Consider the following 15,122-nt stretch of genomic DNA (forward strand, 5'->3'; position numbering starts at 1 on the left):
CCTGATTCCTGAGCCTGAACTCTTGTATGTGACACATAGGCTCACTATTGGCCGACGCTGGTCATGTGTGTGATGCGTGTGACGTACAACCCAGAAGCGCTGCGCTGTTACACTACGTGAAATCTCAAAGCCCACAGAGAAGGAAATGAATAGTTGAATAAAGTCGTTATTTTTGTTTGTTTTTTCCGCACAAAAAGTATTCTCGTCGCTTGATAAACTTAAGGTTGAGCCACTGTCGTCACTCTGACTATTTTAACGATGTCTTTAATAACTTTTCTAGGCCGGCAAGTTTCAATAACATTGAAGCCTATGGAGGAGTGATCCAGCTCTCAGATTTAATCAAAAATATCTTAATTTGTGTTCTGAAGATGAACGAAAGTCTTAAGGGGTTGGAACAACATCAGGATGAGTAAATACTGACAGAATTTTTATTTTGGAGTGAACTATCCCTTTAATGGCATCTTTTTATGAATGAAGCCCAGTCTCACTAATATTATAGCTACTGATGTCTCAATTAAAATGATTTCCCCCAAAATTTTAAACATTTATTAGGCTTCAAAAAGTATAAAAACTTTTAACTTAAGTGAACTTAAAACGATCCTCACTTAAACCCATAATAAATGTCATATTTACCTGTACCATACAGAAATTGAATAAGGTTATAAAACAGTCTGCACTGCATAAATTATAAATGAAATATAGATTAATCCTTATCAAAGCTACAAGCGTTCTTTAATCAAGAGCAGTTAGTAATTTTCTCTGTTCCCTCTGTTCTTTATGTAAACTTTACTGACAGACAGAATTAATGGCTCCTGTCACTTTAAGATCTGCCGCTGCTGACAGGATTTCACGCATCTCATTCTCTCACTACTTTTTAAGATTTGATTTAATTAATTTAAGACTGTTCTTGTGAGGATACTCGACAAAACGGACATTTTGGCATAAATGTGTGTGTTATTGTTCGTTCAAGCGCGAAAGAAAACTCGATATTGGCGCGCGTCTTTCTGTGCGTCGTGTGTGTTTGTATGTCAGGAGGACATTCACTGACAGCGCTTTTTCTTTTGTCTTGTCGCGCATGAATGGTTTAAAGCATTTGCGTGAATAAGAGCGTGATCATATAACCCTAGCTAAAGGATGACAGGATGCTGCGTTAATTGCGTTTAATATTTTAACACGTTAAAGCTGGACAAAAATAAATCCGTGTCGCAATCTATTTTTTTTACAGTCTGGTCGCAACCGCTATCCCTGCTCATTAGAACTTTCAGTGAGCTATTTTACACAGGCTCGGTCCTGCTCCTCCGTGGCAATGACGGCGTGCGGTTAAAAATCATAACAAACGAATTTGAAAGTGGGGCGGATATGTCCCCCCTGTCCGCATAGGAACTTACGCCCGTGGGTAGGACATCATCCCCAGGCTTCATGAACTTGCGCTCCATGCTTTCACCGACGACGCTAACGTGACGTATGGATCTCAATAACACTGTGTCGCCAGGACCCGCCCTGCTCTGCTTCTGATAGGCTTGTAATGTTAGTTAGAGCTGCGTTGGTCTCATATGATTGGTAGGTGAAATCAATTGACTCGAAAATATTAAACCGCATGCAAGTTCCCTTTTTTTTTTTTTTACTTTAAGCCCTGGATATGTGGTGTGTGTGTGAGACGCCCTCTGGTGTTCAGATGGAGCATTTACTACCGATCAGTCGCTGCACAGACAAACTGCGCATAAAATCGCAGCCTTATCTTTCTGCAAATTGTATAGTTGTATGGTGTATAGCGATATGACCCAGCACCCAAAATACTATCAAAACACTTAAAAAGGCGCACATGGAAACAAAAACCTTGAAAAAATTATATACAACCCCGTCAAATCACAGAGATGCCGATTCGCACGGGACTAATGTTATCACAGGACCTCGGTGTTCGGCGAAATATGGTAGGTCATTTACAGGGGAATTTTTTCTTTACAAATTACAGACATGGCTGATTCGCATGGGATTAAAATCACAGACAAGCTCCGCAATTATTACAAATGACTAGAGGTCACCAGGTAATATTAATCCCGTGCGAATAGGGTTATAGACCCTGGAAGTTCAGCCACATTCTTTACGGAGAGACTGAGACGGTTAAACATGGCTGGCAAACGAATTGAGATCTTGCTCAAAACAATGGGAAAGGAAAAGCCCATCGGTTGAATGGCTTGGAAGTAAGTGGACTGGACCCACGATTACTTCAAAGAATTGCCTGAAACTTTCATAAGTTCGATTCTGGTCAGCCAGGAGAATATACCAACCAAAGAGGACATAAAGAAATGGCCGTATCTGAAAGACTGTGTTCCAGAAAAGATGTTGATTGGGATCAATGTCCCAAAAGCGATGTGGATTATTAACAGCCAGGAGGATGGTCCTTATGCTGTCCAAATGTGTTGGTTAATGGTCCACTAACTCATCCACAGATGTTCAGGGACCATTTGTGTCTTCTAACAGAACTTGAGTGTCTAAACTGTTCCTCAAGGACCAGTACAATAATGACTTTTCAGAGCAAGCATACAATAAGAAACCCTAATTTTCTTTTGAGGACCAGAGATTCCTGGAAATTGTGAACGACTGTGTTGTGAAACGAGATGGTCATTAGCAAATATGCCTTCTATTTCACAAACCCGACCTCACCCTGCCTGATAACAAGACGACTGCAGAACAACGAGCCCTGAGATTTGGGAAGGATGAAGCATTCATGTCAAGTCATCTTTATTTATATAGCGCTTTTTACAATACAGATAATTTCAAAGCAGCTTTACTGAGATAACAGCAAAATAATGCAACAAAGTTTGCTCCACAGTGGTCTCAAACTCGCGGCCCACGGGCCGGGTGATATTTTGTGGCCCCCGACTTGACATTAAAGTTTAATGTTAGTGCGGCCCGTCGTTGCGTGTGCCGCGTTTTAATTTTTTTGATATCCCTTATGGGCTATCATAGATAGTCTCGTGACAGCTTACGGTGGGTTTGTTGTCAATAGTTGTCATAGACAACCGCGAAGTACAAACATACTGCGCCTGGAAAAAATGAGCGCGTCGCTTCAATTATGAGCGTGCTTACCGCGCGCCTACATTTGAAATAACGAACTTGAGCGCGCAAAATATGTGAGCGCGATATGTGAACGGCCCCTTGGCGAGCTACCACCAATCAGGCCAGAGCTACTGGTAGCTCGCGAGCGACGTGTTGGAGACCCTTGCTCTAAAACAATGTGAGAATAATCACTTTGAGCTTGTAATATGTGTCCAACAGGTTGATAAGAAGGTTTGCTCTGATTTGTGCAGTCAGTAATTTGAGACACTATACATGTGTAGAAAGAATTCAATAAGACGGGCAGACATGACTGCAAATATTTGCATTTCAAAAGCAATAATTGTTTTTCTAAGTATAATAAAAGGAAATGTGCCTTCCAAAAAAAACATTCAAAAATCATTAATGTGTTGTATAAAGAACATAAAAAGGACATAAGCAAATATAAATATCACAAATATGTGTTATAGACAAAGAAAGTTTGTAAAATGAACTTCAACTGTCAGAAGGACAGCTCATGAAGAACCAATCATGTACAGAAAGGAATGTTCAAATTAAGAGGAACAGTTCAGAAGAAACGTTAATAATAAAGATTGAGAAGATTGGATCAGTTGTGCTCCTTTTTTGTAATACTTGAATACTATTTTTTTTTTTGTGGAATACTTGATGCGGCCCAGCCTGACCCCGACTCTACCTCCAGCGGCCCCCAGTTAAGTTGAGTTTGAGACCCCTGTTCTAGAAGAAAATGGCATCATAGTCCAGCTTAAGTAAGTTCAGTACAGAAGCCCTGAACCGCAACGTAAAAAACCCCCAAAACCTAGCATTTCGAGATTTCAGTCAAAACATTACGATAATACAGTCTTCCAGAAGTGTGTGCATTCATAACAGTGCGTGTCCACTGGCTCAGAGTGTGTGTGTGTGTGTGTGTGTGTGTAAAGAAATGCACTTGTGAAGTCGAACTGCCATGGATCAACACAAAATAGTAGCTTTTTACTTGTATCTGGGCTTTCAACTAAATTCTACACAGGTGCTAATCTACCAACAAGAATTAGCATGGCGTTATAGACGAGCGCACAGACTCCGCCGGAGTATCACAATCTGGTCCACACTTTATGTGGCAGTGTTTTTGAGGTGTTTTCGTGCTCGTCTATCTGGGTCGAGAACACAACAGTAACCTTCTGTCTCCCTCTTCACCGTAAATACCTTCTGGATACATTTTAAGTGCATCATTCTGTATCCAATCATTTGGCCGGATCCCGTGATTTCCTCAGATTTAATAACCACTAATGGTGGTTGAGGAGAGATTCTCTGATATGATTGTAAAGCGCTTTGAGTGTAGGCCTAGTAGACATATGAAAGCGCTATATAAATGCCTCATTCATTCATTCATTCATAAAGCTGGATATCTCCATCCAGTCTGAAAAGTGTTTTCCGGGTTGGTTTTCCTATAGGCTAAAGTCTATTCCGGCGCAGTATATTTTATAACCTCCTATAATGGTAGCCTAATGCTGGTAGATTGGCACCTGTTGAATTTCACACAAAACACACACACAGTGTGAAACACTCGCTATGCACCTTTATGAATGCCTGTGTGTGCGGCAATGTGAAACAATGGCAAGCACACACGCAACTTCTACGGAAGACTGTATTCCCGTACTCTCGAAATGTTTAGACTTTAATCTCGAAATGCTAGATTTTTTTTTTTATGTTGCGGTTCAGGGCTTCCGTAGTTCAGTGATGGTTCATTTTTGAAAAAAAGTTATTAATTTAGTTCATATATATATATATATATATATATATATATATATATATATATATATATATATATATATATATATATATGATGTATAGCCGCTGTGGAGAAAACGGTGATGTCATCGTCCAGTTCAGTTCTCATATTATGGTGTCAATGCAGGCAGATCAATTTTATTGTTGAATATTAAATATCCCAAACTAAGCAAGTCAAAAGCCAAAGGCGACAGTGGCAAGAAACCAAACCTCCATCAGTGACAGAATGGAGAAAAAAACCTTGGGAGAACCCAGTCTCAGTCGCTCAGTTCTCCTCTGGCCAACGAGCGAACAGTGTGTGATTATGATTCAGGCAGCATTACAGGTCAGAGGTCAGATTGGATCAGAACCGTTATCCAGTTCCATCTGGGTGAAGACCGGATTCATCACGCCGGTATGAAGACGGGTTTGTTGAGGATGGCTATCAGATTACAGAGACTTTATTGGCGACATCTGAAAGAAGGGTCATGCAGGGCAAGCACCAGAAGAGGAGCTCGACAGAGATGACGGCATAAAAGGAAAAGGAAAATCAGTGCTATTTGATTGTGTCGCCTCATTCCAAGGTACTTCATTGAATTCAGATTTGTTGCAGGGTCCAGATCTCACAAATACCCAATCCTCTGGTTAACCAAGTCAAGGATCCCCTTGATTTTTTGTGTTGGCGTAATGGTGATATCAGTCCGCCGCTGGAAGAGTTCAGGATGAATGTTCATCTCTTTGGAGCCGTTTCTTCCCCCAACTCCTCAAGCATACAATGAGAAACCCGAATTTTCTTTTGAGGACCAGAGATTCCTGGAAATTGTGAACGACTGTGTTGTTAAACGAGATGGGGCTTAGCAAATATGCCTTCCATTCGCCACAGAATTATTGGCCTTTAGCTTGAATTTTGGAGACATTCCCGGACAGCAAAAGTCACGGCGAGTTAAAGCGAGGACAAAGAACAATATTCTGGAGAGACCCATTAGCAAATTATGCTTCCTAAGAGACATGTCATGAGAATATGAAGAAACTGGGCATGTGATCATAAGACTCTGACACTTTGGCCAACTTTTGAAAGAATTATGGCTCCTTTTTGAATGAATTATTAGAAATGTCACAAGTTGACAATTAGGGGCGGGAATTGTTGGAGCCAATTTCATATTTGGACTCAATGGACTGACTTAATAATTTGAATATAATCAAGTTTAAGTTTGATAATTATAATTTGTGAGTATTTGCACTGAATGTTATGAATTTTCGAATGGAGACTTGTGGTTGTGTATTTCGATAAGGCAGGTAAGGAAGTGGGGGTGGAGTTCGGATATAATTTTGTTATACTTCATATTCGGATATAATTTTGCTGTTATGACCGTGTGTGTGCGTGTGTGTTATTATCTGCGAAGCTATGGCTCATGCTTTATTCACTTTAATTCTGCGAAAATGAACTATGCTACGGACACATGCGTCAATTGCTCTCCCCTATCCGGACAGCGGCTCATCATTACAAATGTGCCGCTATAACATATAAAGGCTAATGTTTTATGTATTTGAGGAGCAAAAAGTATTTTGCCTATGTTACAATATGAGGTAAATCCGGCCCTGGCGACAAGCCTTGCACTGTAAGTTGTTCGGCAATGTATACGGTTTACAATGTTTTTATTGCCGACTCTCGAGGATTTTTAGTTTTAGTTCAGGTAGAATATGCAATTTATGGCTTCCAATAACGCTGTGTTTTCCACCAACTGGCAACCCATGGTGTCGAAAATACTATTGGATGAATTGGCAGTGGGAGGGATCACACAGACCAAAACAAAAACAGACCAAAACAAAACACATTTCCAGCCAGAATGACTGGCTTTAGCATTGCTTTTTATAGCCTTAGCATGTTTCCTAATCCTTTCCAAACATTACTATGGTTTAATGTTGGGATTTAAAGGGTTTGTGTTCATTTTAGAGAGGTTACAGAGTCTAGGAGAGCTTTAGTCCAGGAGAAGTGATTTGTTTGAGTTCAAGAAACAAGTGATTTGTTTGAGTTCAGTGAGTTAAATCTAACAGTACTCAACTTGTAAAATCGGGGTACACTCAAGTAGTTACCTCTACTAAGAGGTAGTTTTATCAACTCAAAAATTATGAGCTAATTTACTTGCTAAATTTAAGGCAATCGGTTTCCACAAGTTTTCTAAGTAAACTCAACTAACTACATTTTACAGTGGCACAATGTTTTGCAAAATGATCAAATTCCCTGTGATTCATAATTTTCTCTAACGAACACCTGGAAGTTTTGAACAGTCTGAGAACATTCAATAATAACGTTTTAATAACTTATCGGGAACGTTAGCAAACCTGGTGACTGGAGCGCTGAGGTCAGATGTATTAAAAGAAGAATCATTATCCAGCTCATGGATTCAGACATCAAGAAGCCGCAGCAGATTTGATGTAAATCGACCTGTTTGATACATGAATGGAAAGAAAAATTACCTCCATCTGCTGGTGTAAAAGATCCATGAACACGTTTCTGAACCGTAGCTTACAGTAGATATCATTTACTGTAATTAAGTCATAAGTTTAGTTTGAACATAATCCAAAACATTATAGGCATATATTCAACCACAGATCTTTGTATATTTCTCTATTATTAGTATTCAGAGTTGATCATGAGTATTTACTCACCACAGGGTTTTTTAGGGTCTGATTTAGGGCAGTCCAGAGGATTTTAATGTTTCTGAAGACCTCTAATGAAACTGTTATGATGACAAACAGCAGCAAACCGCTTTAAAACACTCAATCACTATTTGTACAACATCGACCTTTAGACAGACGGTGTTTACACACACATGCACACACAAACTCGATTTAGTCAGTATAAACACTTTTGTGCAATAACATGAACAATAGCGAGTAAAAAATACACCAGATCACTATGAAAATGTTTACTAACCAGATGTGCTCTATCATGGTCAAACAAACATGCATTTTGTCACTTTCTTGAACTAAATGAGATTTAAGATGATTTTTTTTTTCCTGAAAAAATCACAAGTGAGATTTGGGCAAAAGAATGTTTTAATTCACATTCTATTCTACAAGTAGTTACATTATTTACAGTATTTAAAAAAACAACCAGACGAAGCAACAAATGAACAAAATAAACAGTGAATGTGTTAATATCATCAAACGTTTCTCAGTAATCCTTCATAAAACACACAGGACAATATATGCAACTACCTGTTTGAAAGCAGCACCCGATTGAAGTGGATTTCCTGTAGTTCTGGTTTAGTACGTCATGATGAGACCTACACTATTGATTAGACTCTATCTGTAGTGTTTTAGAGGTAGACTACGGCTCTAGTCAGTAGTGTCGGATTAGGATTGTTAAGACAGATCAAAGTAAGACTTTTCTTTCAAATGAAAGCAAACGCACATGAGGACGACACACAGCTCATCTGTCCTGCAGTAATACTGTCAAACTGAAGTCAAAGGTACTGAGGCTGCTTCTGATTGGAGGAAATGGATCATTCTTGCATTAAATCACACACTTATTTCTATGGAAGCTTATTTCTGCTACGAAAACAAAACACAATTCTGAGTCTAGTTTATATCTCACAATTCTGATTTTTTTTTTTTTTTTAAGAATTGTGGCATATGACCTCTGAGGAAAAACTTTTTTCTTTTTTTATTATTCCATCATAACCCGATGTAAACTCAGAATTCAGAGAAAAAAGAAAAAAGTTATACAAGTTATATCTCAAAAATTCTGAATTTTTATCTTGCAATTCTATTGTTTTGGAAAAAAGACGTGAACTCGCAATTTCAAGTTTATAACAATTGTGAGAAAAAAGTCAGAATTGTGAGATAAAAAGTCACAATTACCTTTTTTATAAAAAAAAATTCCGTGGCCGAAACAAATAAGTCGAGAAGTCAGAATTCCAAGATGTAAACTCAGAATAAATTTAGAATTCCATGAAAAAAATAGAATTGCGAGATGTAAACTCAAAATTCCAAGAAAAGAGTCAGTATTCCGAGATGTAAACTCAGAATTCCGAGAAAAGAGTCAGAATTCCGAGATGTAAAAGGTGCATTCGGCATGTCGGAATTACCGTAATTCCGAGATTCCGACTTGTAATTACAAGTTCTACGAGGACGTGAGCACTTTTTACAACTTGTAAACTCAAAATTCTGAGAAAAAAGTAAAAATTGCGAAATATAAATTTAGAATTGCATGAAAAAACATGAAATTGTGAGATGTAAACTCAGAATTCCGAGAAAAGTCAAAATTGCGAGAAAAAAGTCAAAATTCCGAGATGTAAAAGGTGCATTCATGGCATGTCGGAATTACCATAATTACGAGATTCCGACTTGTAACTACAAGTTCTATGAGGACGTGAGCACTGTTTGCAACTTGTAACTGAACTTGTAACTGAACTCAAAATTCTGAGAAAAAAGTAAAAATTGGGAAATATAAATTTAGAATTGCATGAAAAAACAGATTGCGAGATGAAAACTCAAAATTCCGAGAAAAGAGTCAGTATTCCGAGATGTAAACTCAGAATTCCGAGATGTAAATGGTGCATTCGGGATGTCGGAATTACCGTAATTACGATATTTCCGACTTGCAATTACAAGTTCTACGAGGACGTGAGCACTTTTACAACTTGTAAACTCATAATTTTCTTAGAGCTCAGACTTGTACCACCTGACCACTGCAGATTTATTATAGTGTTGCGATTAGAAATGCATAATTCTGTGTTCGAGGACTTGAGCAGCTCCGAATAGAATGTCACATGTTGTCATCTCGTAAAGGTAATTACGACATGGCGTGAATGCAGCAAAACTAGCAATTGTGAGAGAAAAAACAACAAATTGTGATATAAAAAATCGCAATTAATTACCGTGGCGGAAACAAGCTTCCATTTATTCCTTTTGCGATTCCAGTGTTCAAAAGCAATAAAACTGTAGTACAAAACAGCAATTACCGTGGCGGAAACAAGCTTCCACATATTCCTTTGTGTTTCCAGTGTTCAAAGCAATAAAATTGTAGTACAAAACAGCCGTATTGATCTAATCAAACTAAGCATCATGCACATTCAGATATTTTCTCTTGGGTTTGAGAAATACAGTAGATCACGTGATTTTAAGTGTATTTGTCGCTCAAGGGCCCCTTTTTTCTGCCAGTTTATCAAAAAATGAACTAACAAGCAACCAGGCAATATCAAAAACAAGGGCGTTGGGGATGTTAACAGAGCAGTTTTAGTTGGCATCAGCTGAACTCAGGTTATATAAAAGAGTTTTAATGTTGGCGTCAGATGAGGGATCCGGCTCGGCTCTGCGCCGGCACCATGACGGGGACGGCGCCCATGCGCTCGAGCGTGGCTTGGCTGACGGCGTACGAGTGTGTGTGTGTGTGCTGCTGTCCGTGCGGCACCGCCGGTGTGGTGGTGACGGGGGGGCGCAGGCTCAGCGAGCCGTTGCTGCGGGTCATGACGGGTGGCGAGGGGGCGGAGTTAGTCGTGACCACTAGAGTCTTGGGCGGAGGCAGGGTGTGGCTGCCGTTAGCGTACGCGGGGCGCGGGGGGGCGTTCGAGCCGCCGGTGAAGGTCTGCCGCGTGTCGCCGTTGTAGCGCGTGTAGGAGTTGGTGTCGTAGTTGGGTTTGGGGTTGTGCCAGTAGCGGCTGTTGTAGGTGTTGGTGGACGTGAGCGTGTCGTTCTCCGAGGACGAGGCGTCGGCCTGGAACGCTTTGACTGATGATGATCTCTTCGGTGGGAGATCGTCCTCCCTGTGTGAGGAAGTAGAATTAGATGTGAGAATCAGATCAACACTGCCTGTCCAGACAGCCTCCTGAGACCCAGACATTTTTATTTATTTATTTAGTTTTTTTTTTATGTCATCACATTGTTTACAGCATAAGTACGGAGCGCCCCTGGTCCCACTTTGTCAAAAAAATGTATTATAACTATCTCGTGGCCTCAAGATAATATCTTATTATTCGCAATTATTCATATTTAACATAAAAGCTTGTGTTTATATAATATATGCGTGTATATATTGGATACGTCAGGGGTTTGGGGATTTCTGGGAATATACAGTATAATTTACTAGGCTAATCAATTAGACATTGAGCGAGTCGTTCTTTTTAGTCACTGAATCAATGTATCGCTCACGTGTGAATCGTTCAGTAAATGTTTCTGACTGACAGTGTTGTTATTGTTAACTAAAACTATTAAAATCCTTTCCATTAATACCTGACAATGGACACCTCGAAGGGCATTAACCCGCTTATACCACGGTCACTTGCCAAATAACACATTAGTTTATATTTTAATTAGTTTTACAATTGAAATCTAAAGTTTTTACAAACAATAACTTGGTTTCCCTGGTTACGCCTGATGGTTTATTTAGCAACCGGAGATATTTATAGTCCGCTCCGCTCGGAGAACCCTTCAGTTTAGCTAACTCACGAGCCAGAAAGCTAACGTATTTATTTTCCTGTAAGTTAGGCTTGTCTAGCCATGGGCGTTACTCTTTCGTTTTTTTAACCTATAAGTATAGTATAATATAGTATAACGGCTAACTAGATGTTTGTTTTGATACAATAAATTGTAACCGGATACTTTGACTGGCTGTTGCTATACGCACATCCGGGAACATAACTGTCAATTTCGTCCCCGCCCCTTTTTGGGGGAAAACAAACTAGACTTCCAATAGACTTCAATACAAAATAACGGCAAAAACCAATGTCCGTACACAGCCGACAGGAGTAAATAACTTAAGAAATCACTTATATAAAACATGTCAAGTAATTCTATGTCCACCCTGCCTGCCATAGAGCGTAAAAGATACATACACAAACTTAATTTGGTCAATTTAAAAACATGTCCGTTTATTCTCCCAGCGTCAAATTGGTGTAACAACCCCACCCAGTGAGGTTATATATATTATAATGTATATTATAAGACCAAATATATACATTTAAAGACGTTTACTTTCAAAAACTAAGTAAAATCATTCGCTGGCTTACCATATGGTGACTCGATGAAGTACGATACGAGTAAATGCTGATTTATACTTCTGCGTCGGACTTACGCCGGAGCCTCTACGCTATAGACTACGCGTTGGTTTTCATTTATATATCTGCGTCGTTGTCCGCGTTGACGCGCAATTACACATGCAGAGGGAGAGTGTGAAACCCGGGGAGCGGTTCTAGCAATCACAGCGCTTGCGGTACGCGTAGAATTGACGTTACATTTTTGGAGAGATGCACGTCAGGGTACGCGCGCTACACAGCTACGGCGTGAGTTCGACGCAGAAGTATAAATTGGGCTTAAATGTCAGGGTAAGACCATAGACAGTAAAAGAAAGACACCTCTGGCCACTGGGTGGGGTTGTTACACCAATTTGACGCTGGGAGAATGAAGGGACATGTTTTTAAATTGACCAAATTAAGTTTGTGTATATATCTTTTACGCTCTATGGCAGACAGGGTGGACATATAATTACTTGACATGTTTTATATAAGTGATTTCTTAAGTTATTTACTCCTGTCGGCTGTGTACGGACGTTGGTTTTTGCCGTTATTTTGTATTGAAATCAATGGGAAGTCTAGTTTATTTCCCCCAAAAGTGGGCGTGAATCTGTTCAGAGACATTCTATGACGTAGCGCCGGTTGTGCGTATAACGGCTAACTAGATGTTTGTTTTGATACAATAAATTGTAACCGGATACTTTGACTGCCTGTTGCTATGGTTACTCACAGTGCATTTGTTTATTAATTTCGAATGGTAAACAGTCAGTTTCACCAGAACTCCTTTACTAGGTGTCCTCTAGCACTTTATAATGGACACCCTGCAGCCAATCAGAATCCAGTATTCACCCAGACCATTCAAACAAAAACTGAAATAAAAATAAAGCTAATTAGGAATGATAATTAAACAAATGACAAAACACTAAAATCAAAAAATATAAAGTAATTAAAATTTGTAATAAATACTATAATAATGTATAAATAATACTAAAATAAACCACTGTGCAGTATTTCACAAACACTTTTATTATTGCAAGATTTTTTTTTCATCATATACCTTCTTTAGATGTTGTTAGATGTTTTGAGAGTGTTTAATTAGCTTTATGCACACAGACAAGCTTTGTGAAGAGTCACCTGATCTCGTTGGGGATTTCCTCCTCCTCGTATTTGTTCTTGTTCCTCCAGTAGAAGAGCGTGACCAGCACCAGTAGAGCGCAGATGAGCAGCGCCAGAACCCCAGTGACGACGGTTCCTGCGATCAGACCCACGCTCTGAGGCTGCGCTGTGACACGCCAGAGACCAGACCAGTCAGATCAACAGCATACGAGCTGCAGAACGAGTGTGTGTGTGTGTGTGTGTGAGAGACTTACGGGCCACGACCTGCAGGTTGAGGACGCAGGTGCTCCTCCCGATGGCGTTCGACGCCGAACACTGATACAGTCCAGATGTGCTGGTGCTGATGTTTCTCAGCGTCACCGTACCCTGCATCTGGTCTGAGGAGCACAAATCAACTTCAGACTGATCACACACTATTATAGAAATGAGTTATTAGGTCTGCTGGAGAACAACTTGCCTACAAACTTGGAAATTTTAGTCTAAAATTGGGGGGTTTCTAGGGCTGTTAAACACAAATGTTTTTCAAACGCTCCCATTAAGGCGAGACACTACAGGCAAAACCAGTGTTTTTTCATGTATCTGTCGATTTTGAGATTTTGGGCTTTTCAGACTAGTGGAAAGAAAACATCCAAAATGCACTTTTAACTGTATCGTTTAGAGCAGGGGTTTTCAAACTTTTTGTGTGTGTGGACCACTATTTGTAATCAAGAATTTTTACGGACCACCTCATAATACACATAATAAAATATGTCTACACAGTCCTACCTGAATTAATCCACACCTCTAAATAGGCTAACTAGCACTAAAACTATAACAAGCTTGTTAAAGACAGTTTACTGCACACAACGGCTGCCACCACATATTTGATTTATTTATTTACTCAAGCGCCCGAGGGCATAATCAGGTTCATTTGAACAACAGGCTTATTTCCATAGCAATGGAGTATAAAATCTATACAGTAATAAGAACACTTGGATATAGTCAGCATTTCAAAACCTTTGGCGATTTTAGGGGATTATCAACGCAAGTCCTCAAAAAGTAGGCTTGAGTTTGTCCACTTAACAGCACATCCGCAAAACATTTCAGAAACACGAGATCAAGAAACTAACATTAACTGGAAATTAAAATAATAACCGGCCTTATTCATTCCATTTATAAACATTTCGCTTCATATAAACTGCCTATAAAGGCTATTGATGAGAACATATTTGCCTCTGCCCTATACACATTTAATGAAAACACAGTAGGCCTAACGTTACTCCAGCAGGTTAAAAATAAAAGAAAGTTGGCAAAAGGAAAAGCCATTGGAGTCTATTTGCCAGCCCGATATGAACGTAATATCCTCCTTTGTCACCCTCCACATCTTTCCCTTCCTCTTTGTATCGTCTGTCTAATATAGGCCTATATTAAAAACAAACAACTAAATAAATGCTCACCTAACCTGTTGCTATCCACCGATCCATGTTGTGGTTCTGACGGTGACACTGAGCTTGAACGTCACGGCCGAGCGCCACTAGCCTATTTTAGTAATCACACAATAACTTGACAATTTAATTGACATTTTATATAAATATAGGCCTACATATTCTTTTTACTTTTTTATGGGAATTTCCTGGTAAAATGAAGGTAAAAAAATATTTTATATTTTATTTGGCCTTTTCACGGACCACAGTTTGGGAATCGCTGGTTTAGAGCACTTTATCTATTTGCGTCTGTAGATTTCAATTACAGAATATTCAGGTGAAACTCGAAAAATTTGAATATGGTGCAAAAGTTCATTTATTTCAGTAATTCAACTTAAAAGGTGAAACTAATATATTATATAGACTCATTACATGCAAAGTGAGATATTTCAAGCCTTTATTTGTTATAATGTTGATGATTATGGCTTACAGCTTTGGAAACCTTTTCACAATATTCTAATTTTGAATTTGGGGTTTTCATAAACTATAAGCCATAATCATCAAAATCATAACAAATAAAGCCTTGAAATATCTCACTTTGCATGTAATGAGGGTTTTTACAGAGGGGTTTGGTCATTATATAATTTTCCTGATTTTATACAACATTTTATTGTAAGAAGAAATGGTGATTTTTTTTGTTTTGTTTTTTGTTGGGCTGTTTACAGTATTTTCTGATTTATGGAATGATTAAAAAAAAAGATCT

At 39.0% G+C, this 15,122-nt stretch overlaps 2 protein-coding genes across 2 annotated transcripts in view; both read right to left on the reverse strand.

The window, feature by feature from the left end:
• LOC130089389 (coagulation factor IX) overlaps nucleotides 1-7,296 on the reverse strand; it is a 28,040-nt gene extending 20,744 nt beyond the window's left edge. Inside the window, exon 1 of the mRNA XM_056256689.1 lies at nucleotides 7,168-7,296. The gene's annotated coding sequence lies outside the window, so the exon portion shown is untranslated. The remainder of the gene's footprint in view (nucleotides 1-7,167) is intronic.
• A 2,445-nt stretch (nucleotides 7,297-9,741) lies between these two features.
• Nucleotides 9,742-15,122, reverse strand: part of igsf11 (immunoglobulin superfamily member 11) — a 137,874-nt gene continuing 132,493 nt past the window's right edge. The window contains exons 5-7 of the mRNA XM_056256690.1: nucleotides 13,211-13,333; nucleotides 12,975-13,122; nucleotides 9,742-10,595 (exon numbers count right to left, since the gene is read on the reverse strand). Of these exons, the coding sequence (XP_056112665.1) occupies nucleotides 10,121-10,595; nucleotides 12,975-13,122; nucleotides 13,211-13,333 (746 nt within the window). The 3' untranslated portion in view covers nucleotides 9,742-10,120. The remainder of the gene's footprint in view (nucleotides 10,596-12,974; nucleotides 13,123-13,210; nucleotides 13,334-15,122) is intronic.

The sequence above is a fragment of the Rhinichthys klamathensis genome, unplaced genomic scaffold (assembly GCF_029890125.1).
Source record: "Rhinichthys klamathensis goyatoka isolate OS25496 unplaced genomic scaffold, OSU_Roscu_1.1 h1tg000130l_1, whole genome shotgun sequence".
NCBI classification, from domain to species: Eukaryota; Metazoa; Chordata; class Actinopteri; order Cypriniformes; family Leuciscidae; genus Rhinichthys; species Rhinichthys klamathensis.